This window comes from Bufo bufo, chromosome 2 (assembly GCF_905171765.1).
Source record: "Bufo bufo chromosome 2, aBufBuf1.1, whole genome shotgun sequence".
Taxonomy (NCBI): domain Eukaryota; kingdom Metazoa; phylum Chordata; class Amphibia; order Anura; family Bufonidae; genus Bufo; species Bufo bufo.
The window spans coordinates 801,615,388-801,630,514 of NC_053390.1; the positions used below are offsets into that span (position 1 = coordinate 801,615,388).

A 15,127-nucleotide genomic window follows, 5' to 3' on the forward strand; every position below is an offset into this window, starting at 1 on the left:
ATTTGTGCTCCAGTTGGGAACATTCTGCTGGATCCGTGAATACCATGTCCAGCCCCATCAACTATAATGGGGACTGGCAGAGATCAGACCGCAGAGAAGTGGCCGGACAACTGACGCTACATGCAGCAGTTTTCGTCCAGCCGCCTCTCGGCATATTAGCTGGTTAGCGGCTGAATCTGAAAGTAGTGAATAGGGCCAGACCGTTATATAAACAGCCATGGTAGCAGCCGCTATTCACAGAACCGGGCTTTTCCGGGCAAGAAGAGCCTGTCAGGTCTGTTTTAACGCAAATGTGAAACAGGCCTAACTAAAACTATACAGTGCTCAAACAATACCAGCAAACAAAACCCAAACAATACCACTAATACCAGACTAAAGTCTAAATAATACCGCCATACATCAAATTAGCTATGATATCCAGCTCGCAAACAACACTACTATACAAAGTTCATATAAAACCACCATACAGTACTGAAATAATACTACATACCAGACAAAAGCCTAAATAATACTACCATACAACAATGAATTAACTATAACATACAGCTCACAACAAGCCACAGTGATTTCCTGCAGCTGCCACTAGGGGGAGATCAGTGAAAAGAGATTGTACAGCTTTCATTATTTAATGGTAACTGTATAAATACTAATGCAGTGAGCTCCCCCTGGTGGCGGCAGCAGATAATATACAGTACTATATGAAGAGAAGAAGTAGATTTAAAAGGGAGATTTATCTGTGTATTTATGCCAGTTGTCTTGACTAAAGATATTGAGAAATATGTTGTTCCAAAATAACTTTTTTCCAATGTAGAAGTTGGGCAAGTAAGGCCCTTTTATTCAAAAATCTGTCCAATTAATGAAAAAAATATCAAATTCAACAGAAATCTTATGAGAAGGGGATATTAAGTTTTGCTATGGTGCCCCATTATATCTGTCCTATGTTATTTTCATAGTTCGGTTCTAGCTACTATACAAAAGATACCTGCCATTCTCATTAGTACCACAGGGAGGCAGCACCCTAACATATGCAGCCACTTACAGTATATGCAGCAAAAAGAAGGGAAAAAAAACAAACCTACATTTTTATCAACCAAAATTCTGCAAGTATGGTAAGACAAAGTGCCAAACTAAAAACTTCTTGTAGCCCAGCTGTCAAGCCATGAATGTGACAACATATCTAAGAAGTTACCACTTAACTTTAGCCCATCTGTCAACCTTTAGGACCTCAAGATAAAGTGCACCAGAGTGATATCAAACTACATCTCTTAGGCCTCCTGCACACGACCGTTGTGTGCACCCGTGGCCGTTGTGCCGTTTTCCGTTTTTTTTCGCGGACCCATTGACTTTCAATGGGTCCGTGGAAAAAACGGAAAATGCACCGTTTTGCAGCCGCATCCGTGATCCGTGTTTCATGGCCGTGAAAAAAATATGACCTGTCCTATTTTTTTCACGGCCAACGGTTCACGGACCCATTCAAGTCAATGGGTCCGTGAAAGAACACAGATGCACACAAGATTGGCATCCGTGTCCGTGATCCGTGGCCGTAGGTTACTTTTTATACAGACGGATCCGAAGATCCGTCTGCATAAAGCTTTTTCAAAGCTGAGTTTTCACTTCGTGAAAACTCAGAACCGACAGTATATTCTAACACAGAAGCGTTCCCATGGTGATGGGGACGCTTCTAGTTAGAATACACTACAAACTGTGTACAAGACTGCCCCCTGCTGCCTGGCAGCACCCGATCTCTTACAGGGGGCCGTGATCAGCACAATTAACCCCTTCAGGTGCGGCACCTGAAAGGGTTAATTGTACTATCATATCCCCCTGTAAGAGATCAGGGCTGCCAGGCAGCAGGGGGCAGACCCCCCCCCCTCCCCAGTTTGAATATCATTGATGGCCAGTGCGGCCCCCCCCCCCCATCTATTGTAATTATTCGTTGGTGGCACAGTGTGCGCCCCCCCCTCCCTCCCTCTATTGTAATAATTCGTTGGTGGCACAGTGTGCGCCCCCCATCGGCCCCCCCTCCCTCTATAGCATTAACAACATTGGTGGCACAGTGTGCGCCCCCCATCGGCCCCCCCTCCCTCTATAGCATTAACAACATTGGTGGCCAGTGTGCGGCCTCCCATCCCCCCCCCCCCCATCATCATTGGTGGCAGCGGAGTTCCGATCGGAGTCCCAGTTTAATCGCTGGGGCTCCGATCGGTAACCATGGCAACCAGGACGTTACTACAGTCCTGGTTGCCATGGTTACATAGCAATAGTACAGTAGTAGAAGATTCATACTTACCGGCTGCTGCGATGTTCGTGTCCGGCCGGGAACTCCACCTACTGGTAAGTGACAGCCTCAGGTCTGTGCGGCGCATTGCTAAATGAACTGTCACTTACCAGTAGGAGGAGCTCCCGGCCGGACACGAACATCGCAGCTCCCAGGTAAGTATGAATCTTTGCTAGTGACCCGCTGCCACCAATGATCGGGGGGGGGGAGATGGGAGGCCGCACACTGGCCACCAATGTTGTTAATGCTATAGAGGGAGGGGGGGGGCCGATGGGGGGCGCACACTGTGCCACCAACGATTTATTACAATAGAGGGAGGAAAGGGGGGCGGGGGGGCGCACACTGTGCCACCAACGATTTATTACAATAGAGGGAGGAAGGGGGGGGGCCGCACACTGTGCCACCAACGATTTATTACAATAGAGGGAGGAAGGGGGGGGGCGGGGGTGCGCACACTGTGCCACCAAAGATTTATTACAATAGAGGGAGGAAGGGGGGGGGCCGCACACTGTGCCACCAACGATTTATTACAATAGAGGGAGGAAGGGGGGGGGGCCGCACACTGTGCCACCAACGATTTATTACAATAGAGGGAGGGGGGGGGCCGCACTGGCCACCAATGATATTCAAACTGGGGAGGGGGGGGGGTCTGCCCCCTGCTGCCTGGCAGCCCTGATCTCTTACAGGGGGATATGATAGTACAATTAACCCCTTCAGGTGCGGCACTTGAGGGGTTAATTGTGCTGATCACGGCCCCCTGTAAGAGATCGGATGCTGCTAGGCAGCAGGGGGCAGTCATGTACACAGTTTGTAGTATATTCTAACTAGAAGCGTCCCCATCACCATGGGAACGCCTCTGTGTTAGAATATACCGTCGGAAATGAGGTTTCACGATCTAACTCATATCCGACAGTATATTCTAACATAGGGGCGTTCCCATGGTGATGGGGACGCTTCAAGTTAAAATATACCATCGGATTGGAGAAAACTCAGATCCGATGGTATAAAAGGGACTCCAGACTTTACATTGAAAGTCAATAGGGACGGATCCGTTTGAAATGGCACCATATTGTGTCAACGTCAAACGGATCCGTCCCCATTGACTTGCATTGTAATTCAGGACGGATCCGTTTGGCTCCGCATGACTTTTTTTTCATGTCCGTGGATCCTCCAAAAATCAAGGAAGACCCACGGACGAAAAAACGGTCACGGATCACGGAAAAACGGGACCCGTTTTTGCGGACCGCAAAAAAATACGTTCGTGTGCAGGAGGCCTTATCGGGGGTGCATTTTTATATATGTCTCATAGTGGGTTAAAAAAAAAAGCATTACTCATCCTGATTTGCCACCTCAGATAGTTCAATGCTTACCTGCTTTCCATTCTCTGGCCCTAGTTTGATGCGCAGGAAATGGCAGGAGATGCCAACTCAGCCAAACATACTGCAATTATACTGTCTAAGCTGCAGTTTAACATAAGCTAAACAGGGGGTCTGAACAGTTTTCTTTACTATGGTCTCGAGTCTGAATTTATCTAGTCTTGTCTAGTGTTTGAACTTAGTTTTGTTGCTATACAGGAAAAAGTCATCATGGTGGTCTGGGCCAGATGGGGAACAAAAAGGAAAGAGAACATCTAATAGCAAAGGACACCTGTGTACCATTTTATGGTTACTGTATGGTGGTATTATTAGTTATACAGCATATACACTTGTCCCTGAGTGAAACATTGAGTGTATGTCAATCCCTATTGATGTAGGTGTTTCTATGTTCCACTTTTATTATCTTTCCAATGCTGATGGTGAAGTTGACATATTAAGAGAGTGGTAATGAGTGTAATCAAATAAAGCAAAATTATGAATAATATGAGGGGGTGTCAATACTGAATTCAGGCTGGGGGGGCTTATGTTTACCTAAACTGCTTTTTGGTCTCAGTCCGGCCATGTTGGCTGAGTCGGCATCTCTAGGCATTTCATGTGTATAAAGCCAGGACCGGAAAGTGGAAGGCAATGGCAACCTAGAACATCAGCTGGGGGGATCAGTAAGGTTGAGGGCCCCTAAATGCACATAAACAGGCGCACTAGACCAAAGAATGATGAAATCATAGGACACTTACAATTTTTAAATGTGTCAGAAGCCTCATGACATCCGCCAAGTCTGCTAGTATGAGTAAGCGGGTAACAGCAGAAAGTAGTGCACGGGCCGCCCTCACCATGGTGCCTCGCTTCACCGACGAGCAAGGATCATCTGCAAATTCTGATGAAGCAATCCGCATTGTATCTCCTGTAATCAGAGAGAAGAATATGTGGTCACATCTCCAGAAGTCCTGATGCTAATTTCAGCACTGTTGTACAAATATATATGATGTATTATGGTCCATTCCATGTACAGATATCTAGACAATGACTTCCATTGTTGGGCACCGAGCAGCTGCCTCCATTCAGGAGCCATGGCTGATAGATCTGTAATCACTGAGTACCTCTCCTCCATTTGTGATATTAAAGGTGACAACACAGCCGCCATTGATGACACTACAGCTGCCATTGATGAGGCTGCAGATGCCACTGATGACACTACAGCCACCAGTGATGACAATACAACCACCACTGATGACACTACAGCCACCATTGAAGATAATAAAACCACCACTGATGACACAAAATCCACCACTGATGCCATTACAACCACCACTGATTACACTACACCCACCATTGATGACACCAGAGCCACCACTGATGACCCTACAGACACCTTGGTGACACTACAGCTACCATTGATGACACTGCAGATGCCACTGATGACAATACAAGCACCACTGATGACACTACAGCCACCATTGATGACAATATAACCACCACTGATGACACTACAGCCACCATTGATGACAATATAACCACCACTGATGACACTACAGCCACCATTGATGACACCAAAGCCACCACTAATGACACTACAGACACCATTGCTTTCACTACAGCAGCCATTGATAATATGCTCATGCTCACACCTGAACAGTTGGACTAATGTCATACTGAAGCCTTCATCATTATGCCAATATGTATATGTTATGTGTTCTCCTCACTGGAAGGTGTCACCATGATTTGCCATTTAGATATGTAATGTGATATGTTACATATGTGCTATGTAGGTCTTGGGAAACCCCAGCTGGAGTACCGGGAGAAAAGGTACTGCACTAAAATCGGGGAAATGCCTTGTGTGCGTAGGCCCTGGACAGGCTGTCTAATGGTGAGAGATACCACATGTAGCTTGCGAATACATATCATCAGTGGTGACTGTAGTGTCGTCAATGGTGGCTGTAGTTTCAACAGTGGTGGCCATTGTGTCATCATTGGGTTGTCTCTATACTCTGTCACTTAAGTGTGAGCATGTCATCAATGGTTGCTGCAGTGAGAGCAATCGTGTTTATAGTGTTACCAATTGCAGCTGTAGTGATATCAGTGTTTACTGTAGTGTCACCAAGCCGACTATGGAGTCATCACTATGAAATAGTTCCTTCAAGGCAATGTCTACCCTCGCTTATTTTCTCATCAAAGGGGTTCAATATCCTGCACTCATTCAGTTCTTAATATATCTTCATAACAGCCGAAGCTCCACTTTTTGGATAAAGAGCTCCAAATCCCCCTGCAAACCCATACAGGTAATTGATAAATATTTGTCTGCCTGCAGCCACCAGTAGAGTTTAGGAGTAATGAGTATACAATAACCTCCTGAGCTCCCCCTAGAGGTGGCTGCAGGTAGCCAGAGTTTTATAATTTACCTCTATGTCTATGCAGGGGATTAGATGTTCCCACCACTATAAAGATGAATTGATACAATTTTTAGTTCATAATATGGGACTGAAAATAATTGGGTTAAAAAGTGGACATTCGTATTAAGATAGTCCTCGTCAAATATACGTTTCTGGGAAATATCGCAAAGTTTTAGGGCAGTACCTAAAACCAGCTCTGCCATCCTTCAGAGCTCAAGTTAAAGATGTCCTTCTTTTATACGTGGCACATATTATGGTGGTACATGGCTGACTTTCTTCAGCCTGTGGTACAGATTTATATGACTCTCTTCAGCTTGGTCATATCAGGCAGGTGATGACGGCCTGTTGCCTGCTGTTCCATGACTGTAATGGACTTTTCAGTGTCAGCTTTGTGCTGTGTGTAAATGTTGTCGGAAGCAGACACCAGCTCTGACCATCCCAAGATGTACGGTAAGTGCTCCAGTCTTAGGGTACTTTCACACTAGCATTATTTTCCGGTATTCAAATCCGGTAAAGGGTCTCAATACTCTTGTCCTAATGCATTCTGAATGGAAAGCAATCCGCTCAGTATGCATCAGGATGTCTTCCGTTCCGTACCTTGTACGGTATTTAACCGGACAAAATGCCACAGCATGCTGCAGTATTTTTCCCGGTGATAATCCCAGAACAATACCGCACTTGCCGGATCCGGCATTCATTTCCATAGAGATGTATTAATGCCGGAGTGTTCCGGAAATTACTGCATCGCCGGATTCGGTTTTCCAGTCTGCGCATGCGCCGGGACATAGGAGGAGCTATTTTTCATTTTGATCTTATTCCAGATGATACCGGATGAGACGGATCCGGTATTTCACCAAATCCGTGCAACTGATCCGGGAAAAAAAAGGCTTTCCGTTTGTACACGGCTTGCCGGATCCGTCAGGCAGTTCCGTTATCGAAACTGCCTGCCGGAATAAAAAAATGCTAGTGTGAAAGTACCCTTAAGGGGCATAATGATGAAGGCTTCAGTATTACATTAGTCCAACGGTTCAGGTAGGTGGAGTGACCGCTGCAACAGGGGCAAACTTTCAGCCATGGCAGCAATTCTGAACTTAAAGAGGTTGTCCAGTGTTTAGACACCGATGGCCTATCTTTAGGACAGGTCAATGTCACATCAGTGGGGGTCCAATACTTCATAACGGATCAGCTCTTCTGGGCACTTGAATGGATGCTGAGCTGCACTATGCCCCGATGCCCACTACACCGATTAGGGGCATTTAAGCCTCACTTCCTGGGTATACACCAAACCCCCCAGGAATATATAAACTCTGCCTGTTTTGGTTAGCAAATATCCCAATGTGCCTGGATTGTCTTGAGACTGTTGGCAACCAGTCCAGTGTATCCAAGTCTTTCATGTCTGGTTCTGTCCAGTATCTGTAAGCCTGTTACATGTGGTACTGCCCAGTGTATTTAAGCCTGATGTATATCGCAGTGTATCTAAGTATATAATTTGAGACATTGTCCAGAGCATCTAAGCCTATCATGTATCATACTGTCTAGTGTATCTAAGTTTATTGCATCATGTGTGATACTGCAACATACTCCACCCCCATGGCCCTTTATAATTCGCATCCCAGGTGTAGGAATGCCGAGAGGTATAGTGTGGCCTAAAATGTCTCTATGTGTCACGGTGCTCCTACCTGGATACTGCTGGACCCCATGCTTTGGCTCCGAAGCAATAAATAGGGCGAATAATTGAGGGATAAAAGAATAACTTGAGTCCAGACTTTGAGATAAAGTTCAATGGCAGCTTTACTTTGAATAAACGTTCCAGCAGGCTTTAACATGAAACTGGCAGGCAAACTCAACTCTGCTATATCTCTGTTTCTCTCTGACTCTGCTGTACTCACAGGCTGGCTGTATAACTTAGCTCCTTCTGTATGCTGTACTTCACTTTGTAGTCTGATTCTAGCTTATGCCAGGGAACTTTTCTCCTGGCTCCTGAGGCTTCAAGCTTTGGCCTCCATGGCCAGCAGAGCTTAAGGTGCTTTGGCTAGCATGGGCACATCCAGCAGAGACGTGCCCCTAAAACTGGAACTAACTGGTCCCCACCCTTCCTTCAGGAGGTAGGGCAAGCCCACTTCTCTCTAGAGGGGGTTAGAATAGAACGGTAAGTACAGCTCCGCCGTGTTTGCTGCCACCTCCTGGTGAACCAGGCATATTACATGAACATAAAAGTTGCAAACAGATTAGAAAAGCACAGTGTGGAGGACCTGGACAAAATACATAGATGGCATTGGTGTTAGCCCAAAAAAGACAGTAGCAGGGTTCAAGAGTGGTAACACCACTCTGGCGTGTTACAATACTGTCGACTATATATAAGCCTATTATGTGTGGTACTGCCAAGGTATCTAAATCTATTATGCAAAACTTACCAGGGTACCTAAGTCTAGTTTGTGTGAGACTGTCCAGTGTATCTAAGCCTATCATGGATCCAGTAGGGGTGTGTGGAGTCTTGTAGACCATGCAATGCTACTGTGGGAAAAGGGTATGCAAATTAACTTCTCCTTAGCCAGGATCTCATTTGCAGACATCTCCTAAGTGCAGAGAGAACTGACTGGTGGGTGAGAGGCCTTTTTACCACAGGAGCACTAGTCTCCTTACCCCCACTAGGTGCTCTCCACAAGAAGACCTAGTACTCTCAGATCCTCAAAATAGTCCTCTCACCCAGCTAAGCCACTTCTCTCACTGTTTAGTCTTTTTCTTATTTCTCCATCCAGTAGCATTGTTGAGGTGGTCGCACATGCTCAGTTCCATCTTTCAACTGCCACCAGCCCCATCTACTGGAAAAAGCTGCGACATTTACAGAGAGAGAGCTGCAGCAGGAAGGAGACACTCCCTAAGAAAGACATGCCCCCTGCCCTGTGATAGGGGTAGAGCTGCAGCAGAAAGCATATGCCCATGAGAAAGGACACATACCCTCAGAACCCTGCTATAAATAAATCTAGAAGAGCAACTGGAGATCTCTGGATCCACGTGAGGTACGGAGCTGGTTCTACAGAGATTGTCATATACTATATGAGGTCTGATTTTCGCTTTTTGCATCAATCATGGCCTAACCCATTTACCTGGCAGCTTAAAGTTTGCTATCAGTGTCGCAAAATATAGTGACTCAGTCTCAGACGCCCCCTCAGTGCCAACCATAGGCATCCCCTTAAGACTGGAGCACTTACCGTACATCTTGGGATGGTCAGAGCTGGTGTCTGCTTCCGACAACATTTACACACAGTACAAAGCTGACACTGAAAAGTCCATTACAGTCATGGAACAGCAGGCAACAGGCCGTCATCACCTGCCTGATATGACCAAGCTGAAGAGAATCATATAAATCTGTACCACAGGCTGAAGAAAGTCAGCCATGTACCACCATAATATGTGCCACGTATAAAAGAAGGACATCTCTCACTTGAGCTCTGTAGTATGGCAGAGCTGGTTTTATGTACTTGAGGGAGCCCCCTGCAGCGATATTTCCCAGAAACTTATATTTGACGAGGACTATCTTAATACGAATGTCCACTTTTTAACCCTATTTTTTTTAGTCCAATATTATGAACTAAAAATTGTATCAATTCATCTTTATAGTGGTGGGAACATCTAATCCCCTGCATAGACATAGAGGTAAATGACAAAACATTGGCTACCTGCAGCCACCTCTAGGGGGAGCTCAGGAGGTTATTGTATACGCTTTATACACTGAATTGGGTAATCACACAGTATGCAGTAAGCTCCTAAACTCCCCCTAGTGGTGGGTTCAGGGAGACAAATATTTATCAATTTCCTGTATGGGTTTGCAGGGGGATTTGGAGCTCTGTATCCAAAAAGTGGAGCTTCAGCTGCTATGAAGATATATTAAGAACTGAATCAGTGCAGGATATTGAACCCATCTGATGAGAAAATAAGCGAGGGTAGACATTGCCTTGAAGGAACTGTTTCATAGTGATGCTCTGACTTGCGGCCGTGTAGATTTGAATCGTATTTTGAGGGGGGTTCATGTTTTGACTCCACGGGAGAGAAAAACAACTTTTTGAATTATTACCACTTGGTCGCTGCAGGGTAAATAAAGAGAAGCAGTCTTAAAAAAAAAAAATAATAATAATAATTTCTAGACCATATAATTAAATTAAAATTTCCAGACCATATAATTGCATCTTCAATTCTGCGGAAAGCCAACAACGTAAAACGACACCTTCGGAAATTCTGATTGATGGGGCGGATAATATGTTATGTTGCTCTCCCGGCTGCAGTGAGGTGGCCGAAAGATTTGTATCGTGTGCTGTCGGTGTCACATGGGAAATGGAATAGAATCCCATGTCAGTGTAACTCGCACTTAAAGGGGTTCTCCTGCCGTTAGTAGTTCAAACTAACCTGCGGAAGGAAGCTCTTTTAGACTAAATGCACACGATCAGGATTTGCGTGTGGAAAATCCGCACCGCAGGTCATGTACATTCTATTCTATGAGAATTTGAAATTCTCATGCACAGATTTTTTTTCGCACAAATTTTGACCAGCAGTCCAGATTTTAAAATCTGCAGTGGGTCAATTAAATTTTAATGTTTGTGGCCGGATCTATTCACTTCAATGGGGAGAAAAAAATCTGCACCGATTCCGCATCAAATCTGCATGTAAATCCTCACCAATTGATGCGGATCGTCTGCACGAATTTCCCTGCGGATTCTGCGCAAATAAATCCTGAACGTGTGCATTTGCCCTTGCACAGTGCTTACCCTCCCTCGCTCGCCCAATGCCGCCATCTCCGATACACTCATGCACACTGCGGATCTTCCACCCAGGTTCTGACCAGATGTGACGGCTTCTCTTCCTGCTCAGGTGTATCGACTACAATGCCACATCCGGTCGGAAGAGCCCCCAGCATGCAGTAAGTAAGGGAGGGTAAGTACTATGTAAAAAAGCTTTATTCCACAGAATAAAGTTAAATGGGTGGAGAACCTCTTTAAAGGTTTTTTTTCTAAACCCAAAACACCTATCAGGGACTCCCGTAGTCTAAAATCCACCTCCTATCTCATCAGAGGCTTGGGATAATGTGATGTTCCAGCTCCTTGCTTTATACTGAAGCTCTGCTTATTCAGATTGGCTTCTGTGCATCAGCACAAGCCGTCCTCAATTTCATCAGAAAGCCAGTGCATGATGAAGGTCATCAGTCAACCGCTCCACCTATACTAAGGAAAGTGTGACTCCTTAAAGGAGTTGTTCAGGATTTTTTTTAAAAAAGGTCTTCTTTTATTTTCCAAAAACAGCGCCACTCTTGTCCATTGGCTGTGTCTGGTATTGTAAGCGGTCCCCACATTGTTTTCCCTTCCGAGCAAAGCAAGGGTGTGGTTATCGGATGTAGAGATGAACCGGCCACAGTAAAGCCCTGTTACTCATGGGGCCTAAAAGCCTGCTTGTGATGTAAAAAGACGCCATTATTATAAAAGAAACATGGTGGGTGGGGGAAAGGTGGCTACTGATATTGTATTCTACGCCAAGATCGTCCAGGAGTATCCTCACCTTAGACATTTATAGCATATCCTGATATCCCACCCTCTAGGATCCTCAACCTGTCCCAACCGGTGAGCCAGCCACTGGCCAGCTATGGGAGAAGCAGATGAGTAACCCTAATTATCTCCCCTTCTTCTCCAGCGGAAGCCACCTTATCAGGCATGTTGGGGTCAGGGGCCCCCATTCTGGGGTTAGATGCTGGTGAGATCCACAACTATCAGACGTTTTTGAAAAGTCCAGTGGATATGCCACTAAAGTCTTAGCTCTGGAACAAGGTAGGTAGGCAGATATTACAGCTATCTTTAACCCCTTAAAATGAATTTTTTTAACTGATGACCTACCCACTGAATAAGTCATCAGTATCCAATGATCAGGGTCTGACACCTGGAACCCCGCTGATCAGCTGTTTGAGAAGGCACTGGCGCCTATAGTAGCACGTGGTCTTCTCTCAGCTCACCAAGCACAGCGCCGTACATTGTATAGTGGCTGTGATTGGTATTGCAGCTCAGCCCCATTCACTTCAAAGAAGCTGAGCTGCTCCTAGGTCATGTGACCAAATGAACGTGAAGTCACATGGCCTAGGACAAACTGGAGAAGGCCATGGCTCTACTGCGAGCGCCGGTGCCTTCTCAAACAGTTCAAACAGTCCCGGGTGTCATTAGAAAAGTCTCCGAGATCTCCTTTAAGGACCAAGGCAATTTTCTTTGTTTGTTTTTCCTTGTTATTTTGGCACTATTTCTTGCACATCATCTACAGAGCTGTGTGAGGGCTCCTTCTTTGTGGGGCAAGCTGCAGTGTTCATTGGTACCATTTTGAGGTATGTACAACTTATTGTTTACTTTTTAATACATTTTTTATCAGTAGGCAGGTTGACCAAAAAACAGTGATTACAATGTTAACTGTACAGTCGTGGCCAAAAGTTTTGCGAATTACATAAATATTGGAAATTGGAAAAGTTGCTGCTTAAGTTTTTATAATAGCAATTTGCATATACTCCAGAATGTTATGAAGAGTGATCAGATGAATTGCATAGTCCTTCTTTACCATGAAAATTAACTTAATCCCAAAAAAAACTTTCCACTGCATTTCACTGCTGTCATTAAAGGACCTGCTGAGATCATTTCAGTAATCGTCTTGTTAACTCAGGTGAGAATGTTGACGAGCACAAGGCTGGAGATCATATTGTCAGGCTGAATGGGTTAAAATGGCAGACTTGACATGTTAAAAGGAGGGTGATGCTTGAAATCATTGTTCTTCCATTGTTAACCATGGTGACCTGCAAAGAAACGCGTGCAGCCATCATTGCGTTGCATAAAAATGGCTTCACAGGCAAGGAAATTGTAGCTACTAAGATTGCACCTCAATCAACAATTTATAGGATCATCAAGAACTTAAAGGAAAGAGGTTCAATTCTTGTTAAGAATAATTCAGGGCATCCAAGAAAGTCCAGCAAGCCCCAGGATCGTCTCCTAAAGAGGATTCAGCTGCGGGATCGGAGTGCCTCCAGTGCAAAGCTGGCTCAGGAATGGCAGCAGGCAGGTGTGAGCGCATCTGTACGCACAGTGAGGCGAAGACTTTTGGAAGATGGCCTGGTGTCAAGAAGGGCAGCAAAGAAGCCACTTCTCTCCAAAAAAAACACCAGGGACAGATTGATCTTCTGCAGAAAGTATGGTGAATGGACTGCTGAGGACTGGGGCAAAGTCATATTCTCTGATGAAGCCTCTTTCCGATTGTTTGGGGCATCTGGAAAAAGGCTTGTCCGGAGAAGAAAAGGTGAGCGCTACCATCAGTCCTGTGTCATGCCAACAGTAAAGCATCCTGAGACGATTCATGTGTGGGGTTGCTTCTCATCCAAGGGAGTGGACTCACTCACAATTTTGCCCAAAAACACAGCCATGAATAAAGAATGGTACCAAAACACCCTCCAACAGCAACTTCTTCCAACAATCCAACAACAGTTTGGTGAAGAACAATGCATTTTCCAGCACGATGGAGCACCGTGCCATAAGGCAAAAGTGATAACTAAGTGGCTCGGGGACCAAAACGTTGACATTTTGGGTCCATGGCCTGGAAACTCCCCAGATCTTAATCCCATTGAGAACTTGTGGTCAATCCTCAAGAGGCGGGTGGACAAACAAAAACCCACTAATTCTGACAAACTCCAAGAAGTGATTATGAAAGAATGGGTTGCTATCAGTCAGGAATTGGCCCAGAAGTTGATTGAGAGCATGCCCAGTCGAATTGCAGAGGTCCTGAAAAAGAAGGGCCAACACTGCAAATACTGACTCTTTGTATAAATGTCATGTAATTGTCGATAAAAGCCTTTGAAACGTATGAAGTGCGTGTAATTATATTTCACTACATCACAGAAACAACTGAAACAAAGATCTAAAAGCAGTTTAGCAGCAAACTTTGTGAAAACGAATATTTGTGTCATTCTCAAAACTTTTGGCCACGACTGTACTTTTATATTTTCATAGTATGAACCTGGTGATATTAATAATTTTTTTTTTTATGGTTACATATTTTTATATTATTGTGATAGGGTTTGATTTGAACTTTTAATATATTTTTTTCAAAACAATTTCTTTACTTTTTTAGACCCCCCAAAAGGGGGCTTAAATCATTTATACCACAGACTGCAATGCTTTAGTATTGCACTCTATGGTGATTTTGATGTTTTCTTATTTTAGTAATAGGATTACAATGGCAGATTTGGGAACCCTTCACTAGACCCCAGGCTGCCATTACAACTGTTAGTCCAGCGTTCCGAGCCTGCGCTGCTGGTCCTACAGGTGGGCACGGGCATCGGGCTCCCTCTTTTTCTCCTGCTGCCATGTGCCATGCTTACAAGCGCGGGCAGCAGGTATCTTAACAGTTTTATCTGTTCTCCGTGCCAGGGTTTACTTCCTTCTTAAATTCTGAACTGTCGTTAGGGCGTGCATGGGCGTGTCTTCCCTCCCTCGTGAGGCAGCACGTACACGCCCTCTATCTCCCCAGCCTATGGCTGGGTTTCAGGAATTATTTAAAGGCTCTTCTTCCTGCCCCTGGAAGGCACCTGAGCAATTTTGGTCACTAGCTTGTCTAGTTCCTAGTGTGAAGGTATTTTTGGAGTTTCTGCTTTTCTGTGTACCAGACCCCGCTTTTGATTTAACAGATTTTGCTTGTTTGACACCTGCCTCTGACCTCAGACTTCGTTTACAGACTTTGCTTAATCGCTGAATGCCTCGTCTCCGGATTTCTTGACCATGTCCTTCCCCTCGGTGCTTGCAACGGTATCTCTGACCCCCCCCGGTCAGCTGCCACTGACCCAGGGACTACTCTGGAGTGGCACCTGGTAACTATCCAAATGGCCCAAGCCTAAACTCACCATCAGAGGCTGTAGTGAAGACCAGGTAGTTACTTAGTCATACACCTCCAGGGTATAGCCAGTCAGTGGCACAGTGGGTCCGCACCGCTTGCATGACAACAATCTATTTGCACACAACAATTTTGCTGTGGAGGAGGAGCGCTCTCCCTCTGACTAACCTCTCAGATGCCATAGTTGC

General features: G+C 45.2%; 1 protein-coding gene across 6 annotated transcripts in view; it reads right to left on the bottom strand.

Annotated features, from left to right (window-relative positions):
- CTNNA2 (catenin alpha 2) overlaps positions 1-15,127 on the bottom strand; it is a 2,102,590-nt gene that overhangs the window by 1,887,025 nt on the left and 200,438 nt on the right. For all 6 annotated transcript variants that reach the window (XM_040419295.1, XM_040419296.1, XM_040419294.1 and 3 more), the window contains exon 3: positions 4,389-4,555. In XM_040419295.1, the coding sequence (XP_040275229.1) occupies positions 4,389-4,555 (167 nt within the window). The remainder of the gene's footprint in view (positions 1-4,388; positions 4,556-15,127) is intronic.